Source organism: Plectrocnemia conspersa, unplaced genomic scaffold, assembly GCF_051122295.1.
Source record: "Plectrocnemia conspersa isolate PC_06_02 unplaced genomic scaffold, ASM5112229v1 ptg000013l, whole genome shotgun sequence".
NCBI classification, from domain to species: domain Eukaryota; kingdom Metazoa; phylum Arthropoda; class Insecta; order Trichoptera; family Polycentropodidae; genus Plectrocnemia; species Plectrocnemia conspersa.
In genome coordinates, this window is record NW_028277177.1 from 30036367 (window position 1) to 30061685 (window position 25319).

Genomic DNA, 25319 nt, shown 5'->3' on the forward strand with positions numbered 1-25319 from the left:
TTTTTATTAATTATTGTGACTCAATAATTATTCGCCAAAATGTATTTATTTATGTAGATACATGCTCACATTTTTTCTCTTTCAGGGCCATCCTCGCGCGTCCAGCTGTCAAATTTGAAAACGGCGGTTCGCCGCGGTTGCTTAGCTGCGATTGGTCGACGGTGTCGATCTACGTGACGCATCGTCGCGTTTGGCGGCACATTCAATTCGGCAGCGCCCTTCGTCGCCGTACGACGTGTCCGTTTTCTGCGCGAACGCGCATTACATTCGAATTTCGCGGTATTTTGGCTCAGTGCATTCGCCGCGAGTGTTACCATCATGCGCCGAATTTAAAGAGCAGCCGGGATAAATTAGAGGTGAGGTCACATTTGTAATGGCTGGAGGGCGTCCGTGACTTATCATAACAACGAGCGGATTAATATGCAATGTATCATGTGTACTCAGGTAGAATCTGATTATAAAACTCAAAGGGGGGAGGTGCGACTAATATAACCGCTCGCGTGTGAAAGTGCCTCAATCCGAATCTGCGGCGCTTATTAATCTCTCTCTTCGGACTGTTTTGTATAGTACCTACCTGTTGATGTATGAAATAATACGATCTGGGCCATTGTCGACCGGTTAAGGTTTGACCCCGCGATTAGAAAACTATAGTACTGCCTAAAAAAAGGCAACGGATACCTTATCTCATTATGTTTCCAGTGATATGGTTATCTACCGTTAATTAATATATTTCTTCCTCAAAATAAAACAGCGTTTAGATAAACGCGACACTCGTATCGATAAATAAATAAACATTCATTTCGAACTTGCTATTTTTTATGTTATACATTAGCTCAATAAAAATAAAGATATTTAATCGAAAACTATTTGCGGTCAAAGCAATAACATTTTTTATGTATGTATTAAATCTCAATTTACCATAAATAAAAGCAATATAGATTAAAATAAACCAAGCTGATATTGTAAAATAGATTTATGATAGATTTATAGCGTATTTATAAAAATAAATAAGAAGCAAGAATGGATTCGGTACGAACTTGCAGTCGAATGTTTATTTTTATAAAATACAAAGCTATTGATTAAAAATTAAAAGGTCATTACTGCTGCGGAAGCTAAAAAAGATGTCATTTCGAAAAATTTTTTACTTTTTAAATTTTTTTGAAAAACATTTTTTTAATGGCCATCTCTGACATTTTTTGTGAAAAAAAAATTGTTACGAGGCCTAAAAATATTTTGGAAGATTTTGTTCAGGGAGAACAAAGAAGGGAAAAGGAGGAGGAAGTCAGGTCACCATAACTTGTTGATTTTGTTAATAGCGCATTGCAGCTAATTGTTAAATTCTTCCACCGTTTTCTTGATTGAAATGAAAACTATAATATCTTCATATGTAACTATTGTAGTGCTACCGTATATAAAGCGCCGGTCACAGAACATTACCTTGAGGAACTCCAGCTGATATATTGTTGTTTGTGATTTTTATATAAAAAAAGTTAGATGGTTTAGGTAGAAGCTTTCTCTTTTTGAATTCGTACCATATGTACAACACATTATCAAAGAAATAATGATGAACATATTTTTCTTCAAATCAATAACACTTGTGATACGACGAACTTGCTCTATAGTCAAGTGCTCTTTCCGGAAGCCAAACTGGCGAGACAGATATACATACACACCTATATACATAAACATTTAAAAGAGCTTTACATTCGCACACGCTTGACTCATAGTAATTTAAAGTTATGTATTAATTAGAGATTTTTAGATGAATAGTGATTTGCGCAAAAATATCACATTTCATATTATAAAATAAGCCAAATAATAATTCAACAAAGATGTTGTGGAATTCGCTTTTACTAACATACATAATTGCTCAGATATGATTATAGCGCATAAGATTTATAATAAATTATGTCGGAATTTCCACACGCGTGTTCAATAAGCAATCAATACATGATGCAATTGCGTCTCAATTAAATTTCTGCTCGCAGATTGAAGATGACAGGGAAAAGCCGACTCTCAGATTGATTTGATAAAGTACTCGTTTAATCGTTTTTAGGTATCTTCATGAGTGCAACGTCTGCGTGGAGGTCTCCAAAATCTTCAGGCCTGGGTATCTTCGGTGATTTGCTGTCCTCCAAAAACAAAAGTAGTGAGTATGGAAGTACGTGCTGTTGGCCTGCGTATGCCTTCTGTATTTGTAGGCGTGTGCTTATATTTAAAATTTTAGTGGAAAGAAACGGACGCTACGATGATGCACAGGTTTTAGCTTATATCCAACTCTTCCAATCTCTTAAAATTGTTTCACTACGTTGAGAATTGTTCGCTCAAAGACGAAGAAATTGACCAAAATCTTCCCGTAAATTTCGATACACAGTTCGTACAGAATTGTTATTTCTGTAAATAACTGAACATTTTTAAACCGTTGAGCGGTGGTTAAGCGACTAATTTCGTAAATGTGTTATTGCAAATTAATATTTGATTATTGACAGCTGTCTGATTTACTGTGCTGCCAACATTGAAAACTTAAATTGGATCAACCTGTGTATAATTTTCAACATTAATTTCAATTGAAGTAATAGGTTGGTTAATTTTTAAACCACCGCATTTATTTTTTAAATTAAATTTATAAATATAAAATATGAATACTGTTCCACTGTTTACAGAAAAAATATCAGTTGTGTGCTAAATATTGCAAATTTTAGCGCTATACGGTTAATTAAATGCCATTTTCTAACTAACCCTAGTATTTACCAGTGAACATATTATTGTATTTAAATGTTGGAATACGTAGAAACTGAATATTAAAAAGAGAATGTGTAAATATGTGTATATTGTATATTCATATTAGCATCGTACTCATTGAATAATAAGGGAAAAGCTTACTTAATCGACAATAAATTAACAAAACTTAGCAGCTGATAAAATAGTTACAATATATTGGATTGATACAAAAAATATTTCTGTTTGAACATCACTTTTAAATTGTCTTCTCTTGCTTTGAAACTAGTTCGTTTTCGGTCGTGCAACAACCTCAAATTAAAAATTCTCAATGACCAAGAATAAAATTAACTTACGACATTGCATGTCACTTGCTGGTACTCATTATCAATGGCACATGCAGAAAGTGAGAACTCAATCATTATATATTGTAAGCTTGACAGTGTTTCAGAGTAATTGCACAAATGTGGGTTCGTGGTCTTTGGAGTCGCTGTGAGAGTGGTCAATTACCAACCAAGTACACATTGTAATATTCTCAAGCACGGATGTCATTTCAGAGTTTTTCAGGAGGGGGGGGGGGGTAAAAATTGTCAAATCATTGGTCGTTTTTTTTAAATATTTTAATTTCATTAAGATTCCTAATACTTCAGTAAATGCCATGCATTTTTTAAGCCAAATTCAAGGGAGGGTGGGGGGCAATAGAAAATAAATTAAATCCTATTTATAATCCTCGTCAAAATCAATATAATCGTGTTATCGCAGTTGTCTCTTGCTGTCTCTGTATTACAATATCACGACTTATAATAAGTGAGAATAAAATGAAGTACATCTAAACTGAATTTTGACTAATATAAGAGCGCAAAAAACATCCATCCCTTAATATAGCTGTAATATTTTTAAAACGTAACTTTTTTTAATCTTACAAAACAATTCCATGTGCTAAAGCAGCGGTCGCTAACATTTCGGACCTCACGGACCACTAATAATATTGTATCTCGTGGACGACTATCATGATTTTTTTTCATACAAGTAACATTCTAAATATGAAATAGTACATGTTTTTGCACTCCGCGCTATTTGCAAAAAATGAAATTATTTTAATAATAAAAATCATTATAAAAAAATACAAAAAATAAAATTCGAATGACACGTTTATGTGAAATTATATAATTATGTTAACGTATACCCAAAGTCCTCTCATCCATATCTGCGTCCGAAGGATCTAGTCGTTCGCAAAGCGGATTGAGTACTGGATTCTGGGCGTCAAGGTGAAGAGGGAAGCGGCTGCTCTTTCGTCTCTCTTGGTCCATGTTCGTACGAACCCTCATTTGCCCAAATTTAAGTGCTCAAGTAAAAGTAATTGATGTGTTGTCGGAAGTCTTAAACGATATTTGTTGATTTGGGCGCTGTGTATCCGATTTTATACCGGATACACAGCGCCACCTCACCCACTTTTTACTGCCACAACCAATTATGCCAAGCTAGGAGTAAAATTGAATTACCTTGTTCCCTTACTGGACTTTTATGACTTGCGTTGAAGTTTAAGCAAGTAGCAACTTATTGTATTTTTAACAAGAGCAAGATTTTAAGACTCAAAAGTGCTGCCATTTGTAAAATAATAATAACATTCACACACAGTTACCAAATGTTTATTTGTAATCATTGTCGGACAACAGAAATTGTTGTTGTATTGCATTATTTTGCAACTGGAGGAGTAACTTGACTTAATATTTACGTCTTGACCTTCAATAAATATGTTATTTTATAGAGCAAAAATAAAAAAAATTAGAATATAATTTAACATTTTAATAAACACAAAAAATTCTCCGATTGGCAGCCACTGTGCTAAAGTATGCTTATATGTATGTACACATATGAGTGGATGAGCATATACATATACATATGTACGTGTATGAAATATTTAAAAATATTTTGTATAATATAAAGTCCGTCAAATGAATTAAGGAAACTTGACAAATCATGATGGTCAGATTTGTAATAAATACTCGTATTTTAATACAAAAGGGAAGTAGTGCAACTACAGCGACAAAAAATAATGTTTAGTATACTGTGAACCTATGGTAAAAACTTTTATGTGTCTTTTTTAGTTCGAATTATATAATAGAATCGAACGAATCGAGTTCCAAGCTGGATGAACAATTGACGTTAATGACTTATATTTCAAGATAACTTAAAATAAAATTTCGTTAATTTATTTTACATATTTTTTACATATATTTCGGCTTTCATAGACTCTTAATATTTTTCATAAAATTAATATAAAATATTTTTTGTTATATTCAATAATTTCGTACATTTTAATTTAATTGTATTATTTTCTATAAAAATCATTAACATAAATCCAAATTGAAAAAAAAATATATATAAATATAATATTCATATTTATTATTTTTTCAGTTACATGTATATGTAAATATATACCTATCTGGGGTACCTCAAAACAGTGAAAGATCGACTACCGTACATGTACGGCGATACCGCTCAAAGGGTTAAAGATGTACATATATTATGAACATTTAAAATCGAACGAGATAATAAATACAGATAAAAACTACTAGCAATTTGATAATTTCAACCTAGCATTAATTGGAAAACGACTACTTCAGTTAATAAAATTAACGTCTTTTCCACCCCGACAATGCCAGATCACACCCAACACCTAAAAATAGTTTTACAGGATCTGTCATACTTCTTGTAACACATTTTTGATAGTATTGCATCAACATTATCATCGTGGTAAAACTGTTTTATTAAAGATATAGTTTTTTGTATATATTTTATAATAAAATTGTTAGTCTATAATCTCGAAAAATATTAACTGTTTCATAATTGTGAAGCTCTCTTTATCAATATTTTTAAGTGCAACAAGCATTCGATAACATCTAAAAAACAAATAGATTTTCAGTAAATCTTAGATAATCGTTCAACATTATTTATCTCTATTCGTTGACGAAATTACACATATCGTTAATAGATAAATAATAAAAATGTATTTGAATTACTTTTAAGTAGACAATTTATACGTAAATGCGATTATTATAATAATAAAATATAATGTAATGATTACTATACATATAATGATTATTTATTTTTATTGATTAATTTTAATGCATAGGCACACTTTTGATGTTTGAAGGTGGCACACTTGTGCAAACGAATTATTTCACTTAGTCAAGGATCGAGAAGAATCTAGTTTGCAATAATTAGCATGCGTGTGCAAAATTAAGTTGTCGTCTTCAAGGACTTTAATGTAATTTCATTGATAAACATCGAATATGAAATTGTGTTTCATGGTTTAGAGTTTTATGTGTGAAAATGTCTACATTTTACGAGTTTTCAGAGCATTACAACAATGGCGACTCTGTAGGTATTGTGTGCTTGTTTGTTGTAATAAAAATATATTTTTCTGAGAATTATGTTCTTCCCCAATATTGTGTACGTATTTGTATTATTTTAAAATAATATTTTTTGCCATGGTGATATTCTTTAATTAAAAATCTTGAGAGCCACTGGAAATAATAAAATTAGATTGTCATATCTATTCTAATCTAAATGTAGTATTACAAATAATTTGATTTATATGATTAGTAATAGACACTTTTGATCACAACGTCTCTTTAAAAAAAACAACGTGAGTTTAGTGAAAGGTAAAAGGTCCCAGAGCCGAATTGGTGTCGTTGCTTTAAATTTTTTATACAAAAGCGAGTGTCGGGTCTAAGTTTAATACCTTGACATATTTTTATAAGTTTTTATAGCTTTCACTTAGAGACTTATGTCATCGATTGAAAAAATCATATAGAAATTTTATTCTTAAAAACATGATAGTATTTTATTACTTAAAATTTTTTAAAATACTCACATACATATGTCCTGTAATAATTATTTTATAGTTAACGTAGGTTGTGGTTAACCTCAATCTATGTTACGATTTTATTGCATATTTGTTAAACGTATTTTTAAAGTAATGAGATCATTCAATAAATATAAACTCAACAATATATTATAAAAGTAAATATAGCACATAAAAAATATTTTAGAATTAAAAGGCAAAGACACTCATGTTACTATAGACTTAATGTAGCGCATGCATACATAGATACATAAACCTCTTAATGGATAATTAAATTTTCGTTTCCACTTTAGGAAGATACGGGGGGCGAAATTCTGATGTTACTTTCTTCATATAAATCCACTCTCGAAAATCTCATACTTTCTTACAAAGCTAAAAATCACAATATATGTATTCATATGTGCATTAAGAGGAACGATATAAATTTGTGCACGGAATCATTACGGTAACGTTACTATTAATTTATAAAAAAATAGTTTTCATTTTCAGTGGTCAATGAACTGTTTTCTAAAAATATGTTGAAAAATTATTATTTTCATTTCAAATTGACGATTTAAGATGAATTTAAATTTCTCTCTTTCATAACAAATATTTTAAGTGTTCATGTTTCGAGTAGTAAATGTAGAACAGTTGTATTTTAATATACTTAACGACGTCAGACTCTTGATACAACTCGTATAGTTCGTTGTTACACCGTCCTCACAAGTAAGCCTAAAAATAATTTTCCTGAGAGTCGCCTCACGTCCTAATACTAGGATATACGTGTGATTTAGTTCCTCTAGATATAAAGGTGCTTTTGAAGTGTGTCCAAATAAAGAAACGCCTGTTGGGTGATATTATTTTCCTGCATATTTCGCCACTGGCATCATTTTTTGCATTAATAAAAGCTCTTAGATATACAATCTCAGTCACCCCCGTCAACACAGTCATCACCGTCGGGGATATTGTCTTAGTATAAACTATTTTTTGTCCCACGTGCAGTCCCAATAATTCCACAGCGCGTTATAGTTTCTGGAACGCTTCTACGGCTATAAATGTATGATATCAATATCATCTGTACACACCGGAAACTACATTGAGGCCCAGATAACCTTTTTAAGTACAATATTAAAGAGCAGGCATGCCAGAGCATCATCTTGTCTCAGCCCGTTGACAAATTTAAAGTCATCCGATAGTTATTTTGGCACTTTTTTATATTCATAAATTGATAAGGTTTGCAAGTTTCCATGAAATTTCGAATTCTTTGGTTGCTTCAAATAGTAAAGATTATAGAAATCTCAAACATTTTTTAAAAATAAATAAATATTTAATCCGCCATCAAGTATATTGATTATTAATCTCTTTACATTTAATATAATTCTTCGTTTAAAATTAGTAACCTTATTTTGTGTTTTTTTCTCAAATTTTATTTACATAAAAAATGCAGGAAAAAGGGGAGGAGGAATTAGTTATTTTTAATATCTTTATTTTACAAAAATAAAATATTTTATAAAAATAAAATAAGTGATTTATAGCTTGTTCACAAACAAAATTAAATGCACAAAGTAAAAATATATTTTGGTAAAAACAAATAAATAAATTATTTTGCAGCTTAATAAAAAATGTATATTTTTGTAATATTTCCCTCTTAATCGAGATCTTTCTTTATCATGAACATGCGACAAGGCACCGAGAATGCTCGGCTTCGTTATGCGGAGCGCGTGTCACTTTATCAAATTATAGGGAATTCGCTTTCTGTGCGATACAAAAGATAAAAAGTGTAATTTTTATTTGTGTTTAAAAGTACAAAATATTGTATTATTTTTGCTGGGGTTATTAATATATTTTAAGTTTGTGTTTTATATATAATAAGATAATAATATTTAGATGAGGGGAGAAGACGCAAAATAAGCTAGAGCTGGCACTGTTTTAATGATCATTGTACGATTATTATGACTCTCCCCCGCGGACAAAGTGCGTCTCTACCCTGATAAAAATATCAGAAAACTTTTATATCAACCCAATATAACATTTTATGATTTTTTTCTTATTTAATTAGATTATTAATATTTTTTATTTTTAAAATAAAAAGTAAAAGCTCATATGCTCATGACCGACAAACGCCAGGTTAAGACCAAAAGCAATGGCGCATTAATTTAATTTTGAAATACCGCAGAAAATGGCAGAAGAGTGAGAAAAAAACGAATGTTAAATTGAATTATATTAAACACAGGAGAAGAGAGAAATATAGGCGATTCGCGCATCGAGAAAAGTCGCGTCGATCGCTTCGGGGCATGGCCGGCGTTGGCCCGCAGCGACCGCAGCGCCGCCACCCGACCGGCCGTTGACAAGCGAGAGCGGCGAGGCGCTGCGCAAACCGACGCGCCCCGACCCCCCTCCCGCCAGCGTCAGCCCCCGCAGCAGAGCGCGCCCCCAGTGACAGCCGCCGCCGCAGCGCCGCCTCCGACATGGCCGGTGAGTGGCGCCGGGACGCCTCCCCCGGACTTCCGCGATCCCCGCGCCCACCCCTCACCGCTCCTTCAGCTATGACTTCTTTTCTTGTCGTCGATTTGCGTTCCACCCGATAGCTATGTCAGAAGTGGTACTAACAAAAATATATCCTCTTCATCGACGCCACCCTGTCGCCCTGTCGATGACTTTTTACACTACCGTCCTACACTGTATGTAAATTGAACAAAATACCTTTCTCTAATACGTTCTCGATCAAAAACACAACGAACGAAACAAATCCTATATAAATGTGTCGCAACTCCAATTACATACAAAACAAACATAATTCTTCTTTCGTTATTTTTCAATACCTTAATTAAATTGATTAAAATGTATGTCGATTCCAACCTAAACCAAAAGACATATTTTGAAAATGCCCTCTGATCATTTCAATATTATTAATGAGATGACAGCTTCTTTTTGGATTAAGTCATCAATCCTAGCACAAAAAGTAGCTGAACACAAACACTGATGTTCTCTGAGATTAGCCTATTTTAAAATTGGGTTTGCAACAACGTTTGACTGCACATTTACTTACCTGTTTCATTGCCTTTAAAAATTTTATTTTGAAAATATGTCTGGTTCTTTCATTTCAATAACAAATGGGAGAGAACAACATATATGGTGGTCGACGTTTTGAAGTACCCCAGCAAGGGGCAGGTAGAGGTATTTGTCTCTGGAAATAGCTGAAATGCCTTTAAAAATTATATTTTCACCAGTGGATATATATTTCTACTAGCGAAAATATAGTTTATCTGATAGGCTCTAGTGAAATTATACACTGCTTTAAAATGCCTATGAAATTCAATTTTACAGTTTCGAACCGTACATTTACTGTTCAAACCCAAACCTAACATACACAAATTAACCAAACCCAAATTGTCCTAATGAAAGTTCTAAAACCAATTATAATTTTAGAGCTTTCGTTAGGTCAAGTCCGAGATAAAAACTAAGCCAACTCAACCCTCGGATCAAAATAAGCGGAAGAAGATCTACAGACACGTCACATCTCGCATATTGCTCTATAGTTTATCTACTCTTGAATATTACACTATGTTTTAAAAATATGTTAGCTAACCTTATCGATATTACTACTGACTTCTGACATGAGAGTATTTTTCAAAGTGTATTCAAACCGAATTTTGGTCAATAGGAGGGCGCAAAAACAATTATCACTTCTCAGAAGGCAAAAATTCACTATTCAATAAATGAGTGGGTATTTGGTCGTAGAATGTCTCTTTTTAAAGCATAATCTGATGTTTCCGAATTAAAAGAAATATCAGAATAGATCTAAATTATTTAAAAAAACAGCTCGAAAATATTGTCAAGTCCACCTCGACATAGGAGTTCAAAGGGTTAATGGAATTAATGAGATCCAAATTAAGGTTCTCAATCGAATATTCAAATTGTTCGCCCAATTTTCATCTATAGGAATATTCGTTTATATTATTGGGAATGAAATTTGAAAAAATCTTAGATTGAAACAATATGTATACTTGAGTAACACAGGCTGTCGTTTTTCTCTCAATATACCCAGAGTGATTGGTGCTGCTCCAAAATTCATGGTCTAAATGCGCCTTTATTTTGCTTCGAATTGCGAGACAATGAGATGCTTCTTTTCAACAACAACAAAAGTGCTTTTACGCCTTCGAAAACCACTTATAAATAAAAAAATTATCGGCTGTCTCTAGTATGACCGAAATTCGCAGAATTCGTTCGTTGAATAAAACAAAATGTTGGAAAAGTTTATCCTTTATTATCTATTAACCCTTATCTCAAAAACAGGTGTGCGTCGCAAATTTTTGTTTAGTTTGTGTTTGTTGTTTCAAGATGCAAAGATTTTATTTCAATCAGTTCAATAATTCGATCGTGGTTAATTCATCTACATCCAAATCCGAATAAATCAAACACCGATTCAGATCCGTTCTTTATGTATATGAAATTCCTTACAAACGTTCGCTATTATATATAGAACAAATTCGATAATATTATGTATTTCAAATGTTCCCATCAATTTTTCTGAATGAATTCAATCGCAGCTGATCTTAATTCTGGTGATTTGAAAAAGCTTAAATGACATCCATGATGAAAATATATATAATAAAAAATTAAGCGTTTTTCTTTTGACACCCTCACTGATCAGTAATTCGCACAGCATTATGGTCTACATATTATATGTAATTCAAAAAGTTAAACGATTATGAAACTAATGAATAAATTAATATCAGTAAAAACTGAGAAAAAAATTACGAATATATTCGAATACTTTATATCCTTTTTTTATTCAATATTGGAATAGGAAAAAATTAAATTATGTAAGGGTAGCTGGGAATCAGCTGAACCATATATCTTTTAACTCAAAAGGCAAAGTATGACATTTAACTTTTACTTTATTTTTAATTATTACAATACAATAAAATAATATCCTACAAAAGTACAGACATATACAGTCTATTGAAATTTTAAATTACATTTTAGCAAAATAGTAATACTTACCACTTTCGTTCATTAGGCTCATCGATGCGATCGATTAATCAATCAATTTAGCCTAAGTTGGTTCAATATTGAACAGCAATCTTCCATTGCTCTCCTTCCTGTGTGATCAGCCGTTTCTCTGGTCCATTGCGCTCTGAATACATCGTTGATTGTTCCATTGATTATGGATGTATTATGTTATATTCCATATCACTTCCATCATTTTGTTACATGGAAAAATAAAGAAATTAAATGACAGCTTATTACATATTTTGTTTTGAAAACAATGAGTTTAATCACTTATATAAAATGTTAATAATAAATATACAACAGAAAAATAAAAATATTTTTTCTAGTATACTTAGTTTAAATGAGCAATATATGAAATGATTATTTCATAAAACAGATTAGATGCGAGCGAGCATCGATCAAAACCGTGAGCACCTCATGAATAACTGCAACGAATCCTTTTGTAAAGAAAAATTCCAAAGATTTACCTTACATACATGCACAAAAAATTCATTTTATGGAACAAAGTATTTTTTTAAATGCACATATATATTAAAATAATTCCCTGTTAAATCGCACCAGCTTTTTTATAATATAATAATAATAACATTTTACAATAGAAATAATGCTTCATAATACATAATCTTTTCCAGATTGTTTAAAATTTTGAGAAATAAAGTAAAATTAAACACCCAATGGGTCATATGAAATATGGAGAACCCATCCTTAAGCCGTTAAAAAGCACATCAAAAATTAAAAACATTAGTGACATGTATAATATGGAACATTTCCTTAAAATTATTTTATTAGTTTTAAAAAATGTAAATTTTCATCTAGAAGCACCAACTTCAATCGACTCGTTTACACGAAATAATTCAATAAGGATGTCTGAAAATTTTGACTTGATTCCGTCAAGTGAAAAAGTATATATTTATTTTAGTTATCTTCACACTGTAAATAACACTATTTACTAACATAACAACGTTATACGTGTAGATCTTTTCTTTTCGCTACTTACGATTTTCCGCCGAGTCACTAACGGCCTGCGTAAAATTTGTTTTAGATGCGCGTTTAGTATAACTGATTTGCGAATATCGCACAATATGAGGCAATATCTCCGACGGGATCGGCTCAAGGCAGTTCGCTGTCTGATACGATGAAAATCTGCCAGCTCTTGAGAAAGCTTAACGTTGAGAATATGTGTGAGTACTATGCTACGTGTCGCATTACCTGTGACTTTTGTGTTTGCAACCAGTGTAATGTATATTCGTATGGCTTTGTATGCGCCAAAAAAGGGGCGCCAGGTGCCTCCTGTTGCAATTTAATTTTTAATATATATGAAAAGGATTGCGGTTAATTGGTACTAGAGATGTTGGCTCAATTAAGCAAAGTTTCAGTGGTGTCTGTAAACATTTTGATATGAAATTTAAATCATAGCATTTTTATAGCAATCGATTCTCACAATGGAACTATCTATCGTCTAAATGTAATCGAGGATTTGAAAGATGAAATGAAAATACTAAATACAGATTGCCACAGACCTAAAGCTGTCTAAATGCATAAGGTTACAATATTTTATAGTCCGGACTAATGTCTCGATTTCCTGAAAGAATGAAAATTAATAATGTGACTTGAGCCAAAATAATTCTTCATGGTTGTCCCAATTAACCGGAATCATCTGTGTTAAGATATTTTGCTTTATTTATTACTATCTACTCGTCTAGCTTTTTTAACATGTATAGTGGATGCCTCACATTTAGTCCACAAACTGCACGATCCGTCTTATAAACAATATATAGGAATCCACTGTATATAACTATCTTATGATTAAAATGTCGTTGTCGATGTCGCTTAGCATTATACACTTGAGCTGATCCTAATCTGTGATATATTTATACATACAATTTTGCCTCTCTTTCTATCATTTTCACTTCTTCTTCCTATGATGTTTTAGTGTAAATCGATTTAGTTTTATATTATTATGCATAATGTGAAGATTTTACTTGAGTATTTTTATAACCCTGATATGTGTACGTTCAAATGCCGCCGTAATCGTATCCTTCCTCGCAAGGACGGTGTTGAATATCCTTTTGTATTATTCAACTTTACAAACAAGACCTGTTTCTTTTGTCAGAGCTACGATTCCGATCTTCCAATGTGAAATGTATCTCATTGCACGTCGTATTCTTCTTATGCGAGCGTTGTCTCGTCGAGTTGCGTTTTGATTATTCTCTAAAAATCAATGACACGAAGTGATACATAATGCTGCGAAGGCGCGAGATACATCGGTATTTCAAGTTGGCGGAAAATCGCCGACAGTCTCAATCGAACGATTGCGACCTTCATTGGAACACGTCTTGTAATTGTTAGAACCGTACCGTTCGCGCCTCGGCTGATTTTGTGTGTCGGTTGTGTTTTTTATGTGAATCGTGTTGCAGGCAATGGTGGTGAGACTTCGTGGTGCTTCAGCCAAGTCAAGGGCACGCTGGAAGACGAAGTGACCGACGCCGATCTAATAAGTTGCGTAGAATTCAATCACGATGGAGAGCTCCTGGCCACCGGCGATAAGGGGGGTCGCGTCGTCATATTTCAAGTACGTATTATCATTTAATGTTTAATCCATGCTTATGATAAAAATGTTATTATCGGGCTTAGTCTTCTTATTTTGATTTTATGTAAAATGTAATTTAATTTGCTTTATAAATAATTTAAGTACTTATTTTATCCCAAAATTATAATAATTTCTAATTTTTGTTGTCTATTATATAAATTTTTTTCTAAATTAATTTTTAAAAATTTGTCCAAAATGAGAATAAATAATCTAGGAAATACAGTGGTATGACAAAATAATTGGACCACGCATTATTTTTCATATTTTGTAGTTTCTACACACTTATGTAATTTAAAAAAGTAAAAACAATATTTTTACACCAACTTTCTCTTTTATTAAATTTAAATATGGTTATTGTTTTTCATGTTTTTATCAATTAAGAAAGGGTTAAAATATCTAGCCAAAACATTTTTATATTGATCTTGATTTATTGTTCCTCGAACAAAATAAGGGGACCACCACCCTTGCTGCTAATAACAGACCATATCATCACTGAACTTGGATATTTACGACTCTTTATACATTCTTCTTTGTACTTCACCAAATTTGATTTGTTACGTCTTCATTAAGACCAGAATAGCATAGTCCGTAATGTCTCAAACTAGTAACTCAGGTTGCAGATTCGAGCCACAGCAGTGGCACTCACATTTTTATTTATAAAAAGTCCGCTAAGAGATTCTGTCGAAGAGATATACTAAGAGCTGTTTATTTGGATCCGCGTTATCAAATTTTACTTTCGTCGTCACAAAAAGTGCAAACTGTACAACATTTAAAAATATTTAGATAAATCAATTTCAATCACAAATGAACAAGCACAATCATCTAGCGCAGGGGTGGCCAACCCGCGGGACGCATGCGGGCCCGCCTTGAACATTTTTCCGGCCCGCGAGATTCTTTATAATGTACGTTTAGTATCATTATTATTATATTATCTATGTTTACATGTAAAAATAATAGTAAACACAATAATAATAACTCATTATGTTTAAATTTTTCACTCCAAAAAAATGTCTATAGTGTATCTAAATCTAATATGGAGATATATAATTTTATATGTAGCCTGCGGAGCTATGATGCATTTCCAAAGTGGCCCGCAAGATCATTTGGGTTGGCCACCCCTGATCTAATGAAAAGGTAGACAATGATTTAGAGGATTTTTTAAGAAGTAAAGGCAATAGAGACACCTTATTTCAGGGGCTCCCAACCTTTTTGTATCCTAGAGCGCATTTTACAATATCGGTAGGGCGGCGGGCACCACCTGACTCGTCAAAGATTTCTTTTTTGCCACTTACAGGAGCAATAATCGGAAAAAAGTCAGCGATCTCGGCCGATTTCAGTTGTAGCTTCGGTTCGGACAACTTCGAGAGAGTGTAGTAGAGGCTTAACAAATAATTAAAAATAATTTAAATTTTTAATAAGTGTTTGGGAAAAAAATTCTATTGCGGTCGAATAGTGGCGGGCGCATACAAATCGGGCACGGGGTTGGGAACCCCTGCCTTATTTCTACAGATGTGAGTTGTAGATTCCCTATTTTTACAGATATTAAATAACTTGAACAATGTACAGAATAAAACATTTTAGAATTTTGGGAAGAAAATAAAAATACATATCCTCATTTATACAAAATTGCAATGGTGGTTTTAGGAGCTCTAGAAACATAAGTTTATTTTACAAGACAATAGAAATAGTTTAAATGAAAATACATATACCCAAGAATCCTGTATATACTTCAACCATGAATATACAAATTGGTTTTGTTTAATAAATTATGTTATTATCATATATTATATAATTATAATTATTATACCTTTAATTAATTATTATTATTTATATTATATTATTGTATCAATTCATGTAGTATACTTATTACCAAAGGAAGGAATAAAATGTTTCAAATTTTGATAGAAAATATATTTTTAACACATTGTTGTCGGGACACGGATTTTTCCGTTTTTGCGGAACTGCTGCTGGATTGCGGGACTGTAAAAATACGTTTTTTGTAGTCTGTTGCTAGAAGTCGGCTCACGTGTTTATCCGTGTAATTTGAACTGCATTTTTTGTTGTTGTCAGCAGCTAGATGTCACTGCTTTGATATTCAATAAAGACATTATTTTATTCGTCGTCGCATTTATTACAGTTCCACCAAATGTATTGTACTAATTTTGATATTGAATTTTTATACCGTACAAAAAGTTAAATAACGAACTATAAAAAATTCCTGTTATCCCAAATATCCTCTATTATGTTCAATTCTATTCAAGATACTTCGAGGAATTACATTCTACCTGATGTAAAAGAAGGGATGGTCGGGAGTGAGAAAACAAAACAAATTCCAATGAAACTTGACCTGGGGTAGATAACAACAATGGTCATTGCGACATCTGTGACTTGTTATAAAAAAAAATACATCATTACAGTTACGCGTAAATGTTCGGTCGTTCGGTTGTCTAAAAAATAGTTTTACACCCCGAAATGTTTTCAACCGATGAAAATAAATCTGACGATGAATTTTGTGTTGATAATTTATCTGATTATTGATGATTGGACCTTTTGACATACCTCTACACAGAGGTACGTGTTTTTAGAGATATCATACGTTGAAAAACTATTCATAAAAACAAATTGTGACATATTTTAGTTTTATTTAGTGTTTAATTCGATTTTTTATTACATACATTTTTATAGTACTTTTATGTTAAAATAAACGCAAGTTTCCAGTGAATATAAAACTGTCAACCTCCATGTTTCTTCTTCATTTGATAGTACTGTTTATGGTAAGTCTGTGTTTAAAATTTCATAATTTTATATTGTATAGTATAAAAGTTATGGCGAGTTTCCGAAAAAAAACGCGGAAATTCTTCGTTTCCGAAAAATTCCACGGCTGCTAAAAAATGGCCCGCGCCAGGCTTAAACAATGCGTGAAATCACTCGACAACAATGTGTTAATATGAATTAAAATCTGAATCGAAGACTAAAACTTGCCATTTTTTCCAGAACTAAAACCAGAACCGAAAATAAGTTACTGGAAAATGTATTATACAATCAAAGAAAAAGGAAATAATAAATAAATACGAAAATTTTCATATCCTACCCATCATGATAACTCATTTTATACTCAAAATATGTCTTAAATTTAATAATAAATAGAACATTTTTAAAAGGCAATATATCTACTCAGTGTATGTTTGACTAAATATATGCTGGCTAATTTTCTTCCCTTTAAAATAAAAATCCTAACCAAGTTTCCAGTTTTCTTATAGTAATTTTTAAATTTAGCAAATAATTACGTTTTTTAATTATTCAATCCAACAAAAAGCTAAAAAATATGCATAACTTATTTTTGTGATAAAAATCATATTGCATAATGTTATTGATTTGAAATTATTTTGGTCCTTCTCACTTATTGTTTTAATAAAAATGATGTAAACGCTTAACCGACTAGTCAGGTAGTACCTACCCGTCGTGTTTGCTGATATTCTGTGATATTTTATAACTACAAAATTTATTTAATGAATGTTTATACTATATCAACACATCAGCTGTTATAACTCTTTGATGACTAAAATTGAATATGCTATTGACCGTTTAAAGGCCACGCACCACATACGGGGTATTTACATAATTTCTTACTTATGCTACGAAATAATATTACAAGACTATTTAGATATATAGTCATCTATGGAGAAACCTTTAAAAGTATTACCGCTTGAATAGCTGTCTTAAAAATGACTAAAATTAATGTGCTTCTTTTTGACAGCGCCAGGATTGCCACTAACCACTTTGTAATTATAAAACGTAATTTTTAATAACAAATATTTGACTAAAACTGTTTTTGTTTCTCAAAGGCTAACGTAATCAATTTGGGGTATCTCTCCAGTTCGCGTCTTTGTAATATGATACTCCTCCACCAAATTTCACGCATTAGATAGAGAGACATGCAAAAAATGTCGAAATGTTTTTTTATTATTGTTATATTGCTGATTTATATTTTATAAAAAAAATGTGTATTTTTTACTTTTACGGAAACGTCATTCGGAGGCTCCTTTTGAGTTATAAGACTCCTTGAGAAATCTTTTTTTTAATTAAAAAAATAACTTGCATTGGGGTCATGTAGTACGAAAAATACCATAGCAGAATAATGATTTAATATCTTTGAAAATATTTTTTTTAATAAAATATAAAACACATTTTATATTAAATTATGGAATCCATAGATTGAAAACTATTGATAAATTAATTTTAAATAAAAATACACGTCAAAATTGGCCATTGTCATGCAGCATACTATTTATGTTTTTGACATAATGATTATTATTTTTATTATATCCACTGTGTATTTGTAATAAGTTATATATAAAACGAATTCAGATTGTTCTAAAGAAGCATTTTCACAGCCTGAATTCGATTTTGAGTGAAAGATTACACGGTAAAAAAATACAACAATGATAATGCGGTACTAATAAGCTTCTCATTGTGTTACTTTCAGAGGGATCCTGCGTCCAAGGTGTGTGTGCCGAGACGCGGAGAATACAATGTCTACTCCACGTTTCAATCCCATGAGCCCGAGTTTGATTACCTCAAGTCACTCGAAATAGAAGAAAAAATTAACAAAATACGATGGCTCAAAAGGAAAAATCAATGTCACTTTCTCTTATCCACCAACGATAAAACAATTAAGTTATGGAGGGTTAGTTTCAATATTATTGATTTACGTATTTATTTTAAGCATATTTTAACTGGACATTAATTAATTTTAGGTTTCGGAGAGGGATAAACGCGTCACCGGTTACAACACAAGGGAAGAGAGCGGTGCGATGAGAGACCCTTCTCATATTACGCGTCTGAGGGTTCCTACTGTACGGCCGATGGATCTATTAGTAGAAGCTTCAGCTAGGTACGTCTATTGTGCTATTCAGTTATCACATACATGCGTTTCATTTACAATAATATTGTTTATACTTTCCAGACGTATTTTTGCCAATGCTCACACGTATCATATAAACAGCATCAGCGTAAACAGCGATCAGGAGACATACTTGAGCGCGGACGACCTTCGCGTCAATCTGTGGCATCTAGATATCACCGATCAGAGTTTTAATATTGTCGATATTAAGCCTGCCAACATGGAAGAACTGACCGAGGTACGTTCTGTGCGATTTTGTTGAATTTATATTGAAAGGGTTGTTTATTAATGATTTATTTATTGTTATATAGGTGATAACTGCTGCCGAATTCCATCCCACAGAATGTAATCTGTTTGTATATTCAAGTAGTAAAGGTAATGAATTTTAATTTAATATTTGTCTGTATAAGATTTGTCTACTTTTTGATTTATGAATATTAGGTTTTAATAAGCAACATAAAAACCTTATATTTGCACAAAGGGCCAGTATTTAGTGTAAGTTTGAAATACAATCTAATTCACATAGATTGAAATAAGCTTTATCTATCCTGACTAGGAAATTTTTCAACATGTTAAAAGTAGACAATACTTATATGATTAACAATAATCTAAATATGTACTATTTATTAATATTTATTAACTTTGTCTTATTCAGGTACGATAAGACTTTGTGATATGCGAGCGGCGGCTCTTTGCGACCGTCATGCTAAATTATTCGAAGAACCTGACGAAATGGATCGGAGTTTCTTTAGTGAGATTATATCGAGTATCAGTGATGTAAAACTAAGCAATTCAGGCCGTTACATGATATCTAGAGACTATCTCTCCGTCAAAGTCTGGGACTTGCACATGGAGACGAAACCCGTAGAAACATATAATGTAAGACCTTTTCTTCTTCCCGATCGATACAGTTTTGAAGTTATGCATGCTAATGTTTCAATTCGTCGATTTCAGGTACACGAATATTTGCGTTCTAAGCTGTGCTCGTTGTACGAAAATGACTGTATTTTTGATAAGTTCGAGTGCTGCTGGAACGGTACGGACAGTGCTATTATGACGGGGTCGTATAACAATTTCTTCCGAGTGTTCGACCGCACCACCAAGCGGGAGGTCATCCTGGAGGCGTCGAAGGAGGTGGCCAAACCGCGCACGGTGCTGCGGCCCAGGAAGGTCGGCAACGGCACCAAGCGGAAGAAGGACGAGATAAACGTCGACTGCATAGACTACGTGAAGAAGATACTGCACACGGCCTGGCACCCCACGGAGAACATAATCGCCGTGGCCGCAACAAACAACCTGTTCCTCTTTCAAGATAAGTTTTAGCAGTCTGTCGTCGTCGTCGGCAATCGTATTGTTCGCTCTCCCATTGCGCGTTGTACGGGTTTAGCGGTGAAAATTATCGTTGACAAGACTCGAGTGTACTGCTGCCTTGTTATTACTATTTTAATGATGATCATTATCAAACGACAATTATGAAAAGTATTCGTCACACACAAACACACACTTGGGTTTGCCAAAAAATCGCCGTCATTCTGATCGAAGCGTCGGGGAAATGTTGCATTATGTAAATACTAGTTCAGAGCAAAGATCATTTAATAATAAACGCTTATATAAAAATAAATACATCGATAGTAACAGACAAATTTAATCACAAACAGATTAGGTTATTAAGCCTGGTATTATTTATCTACGATAAAGAAATTAAGAGCAGCTACTACCAACTATTAACATGTCTCGATTATTTAAAACATATTACCAACAAGTTGACAAGAGTTATTTAAAATATATATTTATTGAAAAAGTCTGCAGTTCTTGATCGTAAAGAGTAGGGGATTCTAATCAACTGAAAAGCTTTGTTTGTCTGAAACTATATAATTATTTAAATTTAATGTAAGTTTTTTCATATTTAAGTTAAATCAATTCAACTTTTGTTTAAATCGTTATTTATGTAGGCTTAAATCAAATTTAGAATTTTATTTTTAATTCCAAGCCTTCCAAAATTATTGGAAATTATTTACATATACTTAACCAGCACCTGAGAGCCAATTTATCGTTTTGACAAGTGCATGTTACAAATGCGGCGTGTGAGTTACACTCATTATTGGGCATATTTATACTTGCATGTTCGTTTTGTATCAGGGATATTAAACAATTATCACAATAATTTAATCATAATTTATAAAATAAAATAAATTATAGCTTAGTCTGGATTAAAAAGTATAGTTGAAAGGAGGAAAGCTTTTTGATATGATTTAAAATAATACTTATATGAGGATATGTTCAACTTTCTTTCAAATGACACTATTATTTTTAAATGATTTTTATTCTACAATTTATGGTTTATGATAAAAATAATCTTTTTCAGAAATTAGTTGTTATTTTTATCTTATCTTTTATCATTACGTTAATCAGACTAAGTGTAATAAATGATTGAAATATGTAGTAAATTAACCATAATAATTATAACATATTAAACAAAAGTTAATATTAATTGGAAGGCTTGGAAGATGGCATTTAGGTTAATATTTCATACTTGGCTCTTAAGCTTGTGTTTACATATGCAACTTTTCCATTGGAAGAAGCTGTTTTTCGGCCCGCCTCAACACACCATAATATGAATTGCGTATTGATTTTTTGGATGCCGATGGAAGTATTTTGCTCTCAGAGTACACGATAAACGACAAAAACGATTATATGCTTTTTTACCGTTGTCTGAGATCACTGCCAATTTACGCGGTAGTTATTTTGTATATCCTTTTACCATATCTGTAAATAATCGCTATTTAATTGACCGATTTATTGACAATATTTATATATGTATATAACGTGCCACACTGGAAGTGTATTGCTGTTACAATTTTGAGATTTATATGTATACAACTCGTAAGCGAGTGTCATATTTTTTTATCACGAAGTCCGCAATCTCACATTGAATCAATAAAGTCATTAATTAAAATCAATCTTTTATTTAGTAACATCGTAAATTGTTATAATATATATCGTTTTCTCTTTGTGCTGTATGATACGCAGAGCTTTTAAAAATCACATCTATTCTTCCATAGGTTGAAGAAAAAATGAAACGCACTCGATGTATTTTAGAAGATTAATTCAACCATACGACGACTAGGTGTACAAAAATCTTCGAAATTATAATTAAATATATATAAAACAATGCTTTGCTAAAAATAATTAAATCCATTGTTATAGCGTGTTTGTAAGAGAAATGCCGTTCTGATTGTCTCGTAAAAATATGTGTATAATATTAGATGATATACATATAAATAAATATAAAAGGCGCAGAACGAACGCATGTAATAAAAAATCATCGCTTTTATATAATAATGGTGTAGTAAAAATTGTTAATAGTTTATAATCGGAGGTGGTGTACTACATTTTCAAACATATAGTGCAACAATTTGTGATCACATTTCCATTTTTTCTACATATAAAAATAATAATAAAAATAAAATAAAACGATTTATACGAAAATAAATAAATAAATACCTCACTGCGAATAAACGAATGTGCCGTTTTATACGTGAACTATTTTTAAAATCATTTTGCTGTTATTGTTTTTTTTATTATTATTATTACATTTTTTTTGATTTGTACAAAAATTGTATTATTAAAAAAGGGCGTGTTGAATTATTCGAAACGAATATGTGATTTTTCAATTGGTGAGTTCGTTTATTGTTATTATACGTATTTTTTTTATATTGTTGATTTTTTTTTTCCGCTCGCGCTCTCCTGGATGTATTATTTTTCATGTGTATGTATATATTTATATATATATAAGTGGTATGCGCCGAAGTACCATCGTTTCCACCGCTTTGTAGTTATGTAAGAGCTTTTGAAAAAAATTAATTGTAAGACGCTTCTTTTTAATTTAATCCCGATATACATTGAAAATCCGGAGTGGGGAGCATTTTTATTTGTTACCTTAAAACTTTGCACATGTGATTTTAAAATATGTATTATGTACGATGATGAATAAAAAAGTAAAGGAAAGTCATTAGAAGCACGTGACCAGTAAAAGTACAGGCAACTAATGAAACATTTTTATTTGTTATCGTATATCAATTAAAATGAAACGTCCCAACTTTTTTTTAATTATAAATTATAGAAAGATATATTAACATTTACGTTTCACAATCAGCAATCTTGTGTATATACAACGCAACATCCTCATTAATTTGCCGACGAAATTAATCAGTATTAATTTGTAATGTTAACCCGGCAACTTCGAGATCGAGTGAAAGCAATATTTTTTAATTGTATTTTTTTTTTAAATTTAAAGGCTCGAGCCGAATAGCACGTCTACTTTATTTCTTTTCAAATATCAATTTTTCAATTTGAAGTAAAAAACTTAGGTGTATATCAAATGAAATTCAGATACAATAATAATTTTTACCGAGTATGTCACAAAATGGTATGTAAGCATGCAACACACTGAAACGGCGACCGAACGATCTACCGTGTAGCTCGTGCTCAGCTGCTGTACGCGTGTGAATGTTATTCCCTGCATGTGCCATCGTATATTTTTAATTATTTAATTATTGTATTGTTTCCGTAAAATAAATCATGTTCACTCTGCTGTCGCGTTTGGCAGTCACGGTGATGACGTGTTTTGTATTTTCATTATTTTTATTTACCTGTAACCTCACACTATCCCGCTGCAATGTTAGAGAACTATTATTTAAAGTTTTTTGCCACAAGAACAGTAATATCTTGTTAAAGAAGCTTTTCCGAGCTGATCTATATGGTAAGTAAATATTTATTCGTTGCAGAACATGCGATATGCAAATCACTAAAATTGATATAATTTAACTCAACTTGAGCTGATTGGAAACTTAAAAAAATAGTAAGATAATTTCTATGAACTATTCATAAAAATTAATTGATTTTTTATTCTTTTCTTATATTTGCAAAAAACGGCGTTTTAGCGACTTGCCTAATAGAAACGAAGAACAATTTGAACACAAGCGATGTTGAATGCAATTAACGCCTGAAACGGTGGTTATGGTGAGCGGCATAAATAGAAGAATGTATGTATTTTCAACCATTGGTTAGTCGCGCGGATGACTATTGTTATCACCTAATTGCAAATGTTTGCCATTTTTTTTAAAGCAAGAGTAGAATAAAAATGCTTAAACTGAGGACTGAAAAGATGCAGGTTGCTCTAATTCGAGTTTTCTAGGTTGGCAGCAATGTAAATCAGACAGCTGTCAATAATCACACGTGCTCAAAGTGTCAAATATTAGTTTGCAACAACACATTCACGAAATGGATCGCTTAATTATGGTAAATTTCAATTCACAACGTAGTGAAAAGTAGGATAAGGTCTTTGCGTCGTAAAGGCGCTCGTTTAGCCGAGAGTATTGCAGTGAAAGTGGGGCCGAAAATCCGGAATTGTCGATTCGTCGGCGTTCGCAGCTTTTGGGCTTTTCTTATAGCTCTCTTTGCGCATTTTGCTTCTGAACTTACACCTACACCAGTATAAAATTCAGATAAAATAATAACTGAAGCTTAGAGACCATGGGCAGCGAATAATTTACGCAGATTGTATGTTAGAGCAGCAAGAAGTAGATAGTGATTATTCAAAGATAATCTTCTCTGATGAGGCACATTTCCACCTCTCTGGGTATGTTAATAAGAAAAATTGCCGCATGGAGCGAGGAAAATTATCATGTGATTCACAAGAGACCATTACATGTCTAAAAAGTGACTGTTTGGTGTGCATTGTGGTCAGGCGGCGTCATTGGTTCTTACTTTTTTGAAAACGATGATAGTCGGACAGTCAACCGTGAACGGTATAGGCGCATGATAACCGATTATTTCTGTACGAAATCGAATATATTGATGCGAAAGACACATAGTTTCATCAAACGGTGCAATTTGCGACACATTAGATGCAATGTTGGATGTTTTGAAATGGAAATTTTGGATGTTAAAAATAACTACTTACCATTCTTGTACCGTCCACCGAGTGTACCTACTGCAATGGCGCTGACGAGATTTTACTGCTTTTGACGTGGAATATTGACTTCTGAGAAGAAATAATTGTTTTTTGCGCTCTCCTATTGATCAAAATTCGGTGTAGATAGCCTTCATTCAATTCTCACTTAATGTAAGTCGTAATATTGCTATAAAATGTTTTAAAATTTCGTAATATTGCTAGGTAACTGAGCGTTTCCAATTCCTCGACGTAGATTCTAAACAGAGACCCCTTGAATTTGGCCAGA

The 25319-nt window shown here is 32.3% G+C and overlaps 1 protein-coding gene across 3 annotated transcripts; it reads left to right on the top strand.

Annotated features, from left to right (window-relative positions):
- Nucleotides 1-204: 204 nt before the first annotated feature.
- Nucleotides 205-23709, top strand: tws (protein phosphatase 2 regulatory subunit tws). 3 transcript variants are annotated; one of them, XM_088201447.1, is made up of 9 exons: nucleotides 205-356; nucleotides 2057-2149; nucleotides 14002-14156; nucleotides 18661-18861; nucleotides 18932-19068; nucleotides 19141-19315; nucleotides 19389-19452; nucleotides 19733-19956; nucleotides 20032-23709. In XM_088201447.1, the coding sequence occupies exons 2-9, from the start codon at nucleotides 2065-2067 to the stop codon at nucleotides 20398-20400; spliced, it is 1410 nt and encodes a 469-aa protein (XP_088057573.1). In that variant the 5' UTR covers nucleotides 205-356; nucleotides 2057-2064; the 3' UTR covers nucleotides 20401-23709. The 3 variants fall into 3 exon arrangements, with proteins under 3 accessions (XP_088057573.1, XP_088057574.1, XP_088057575.1); XM_088201448.1 differs by lacking the exons at nucleotides 205-356; nucleotides 2057-2149 and adding exons at nucleotides 8882-9043; nucleotides 12627-12765; XM_088201449.1 differs by lacking the exons at nucleotides 205-356; nucleotides 2057-2149 and adding an exon at nucleotides 8882-9043.
- Nucleotides 23710-25319: the final 1610 nt, after the last annotated feature.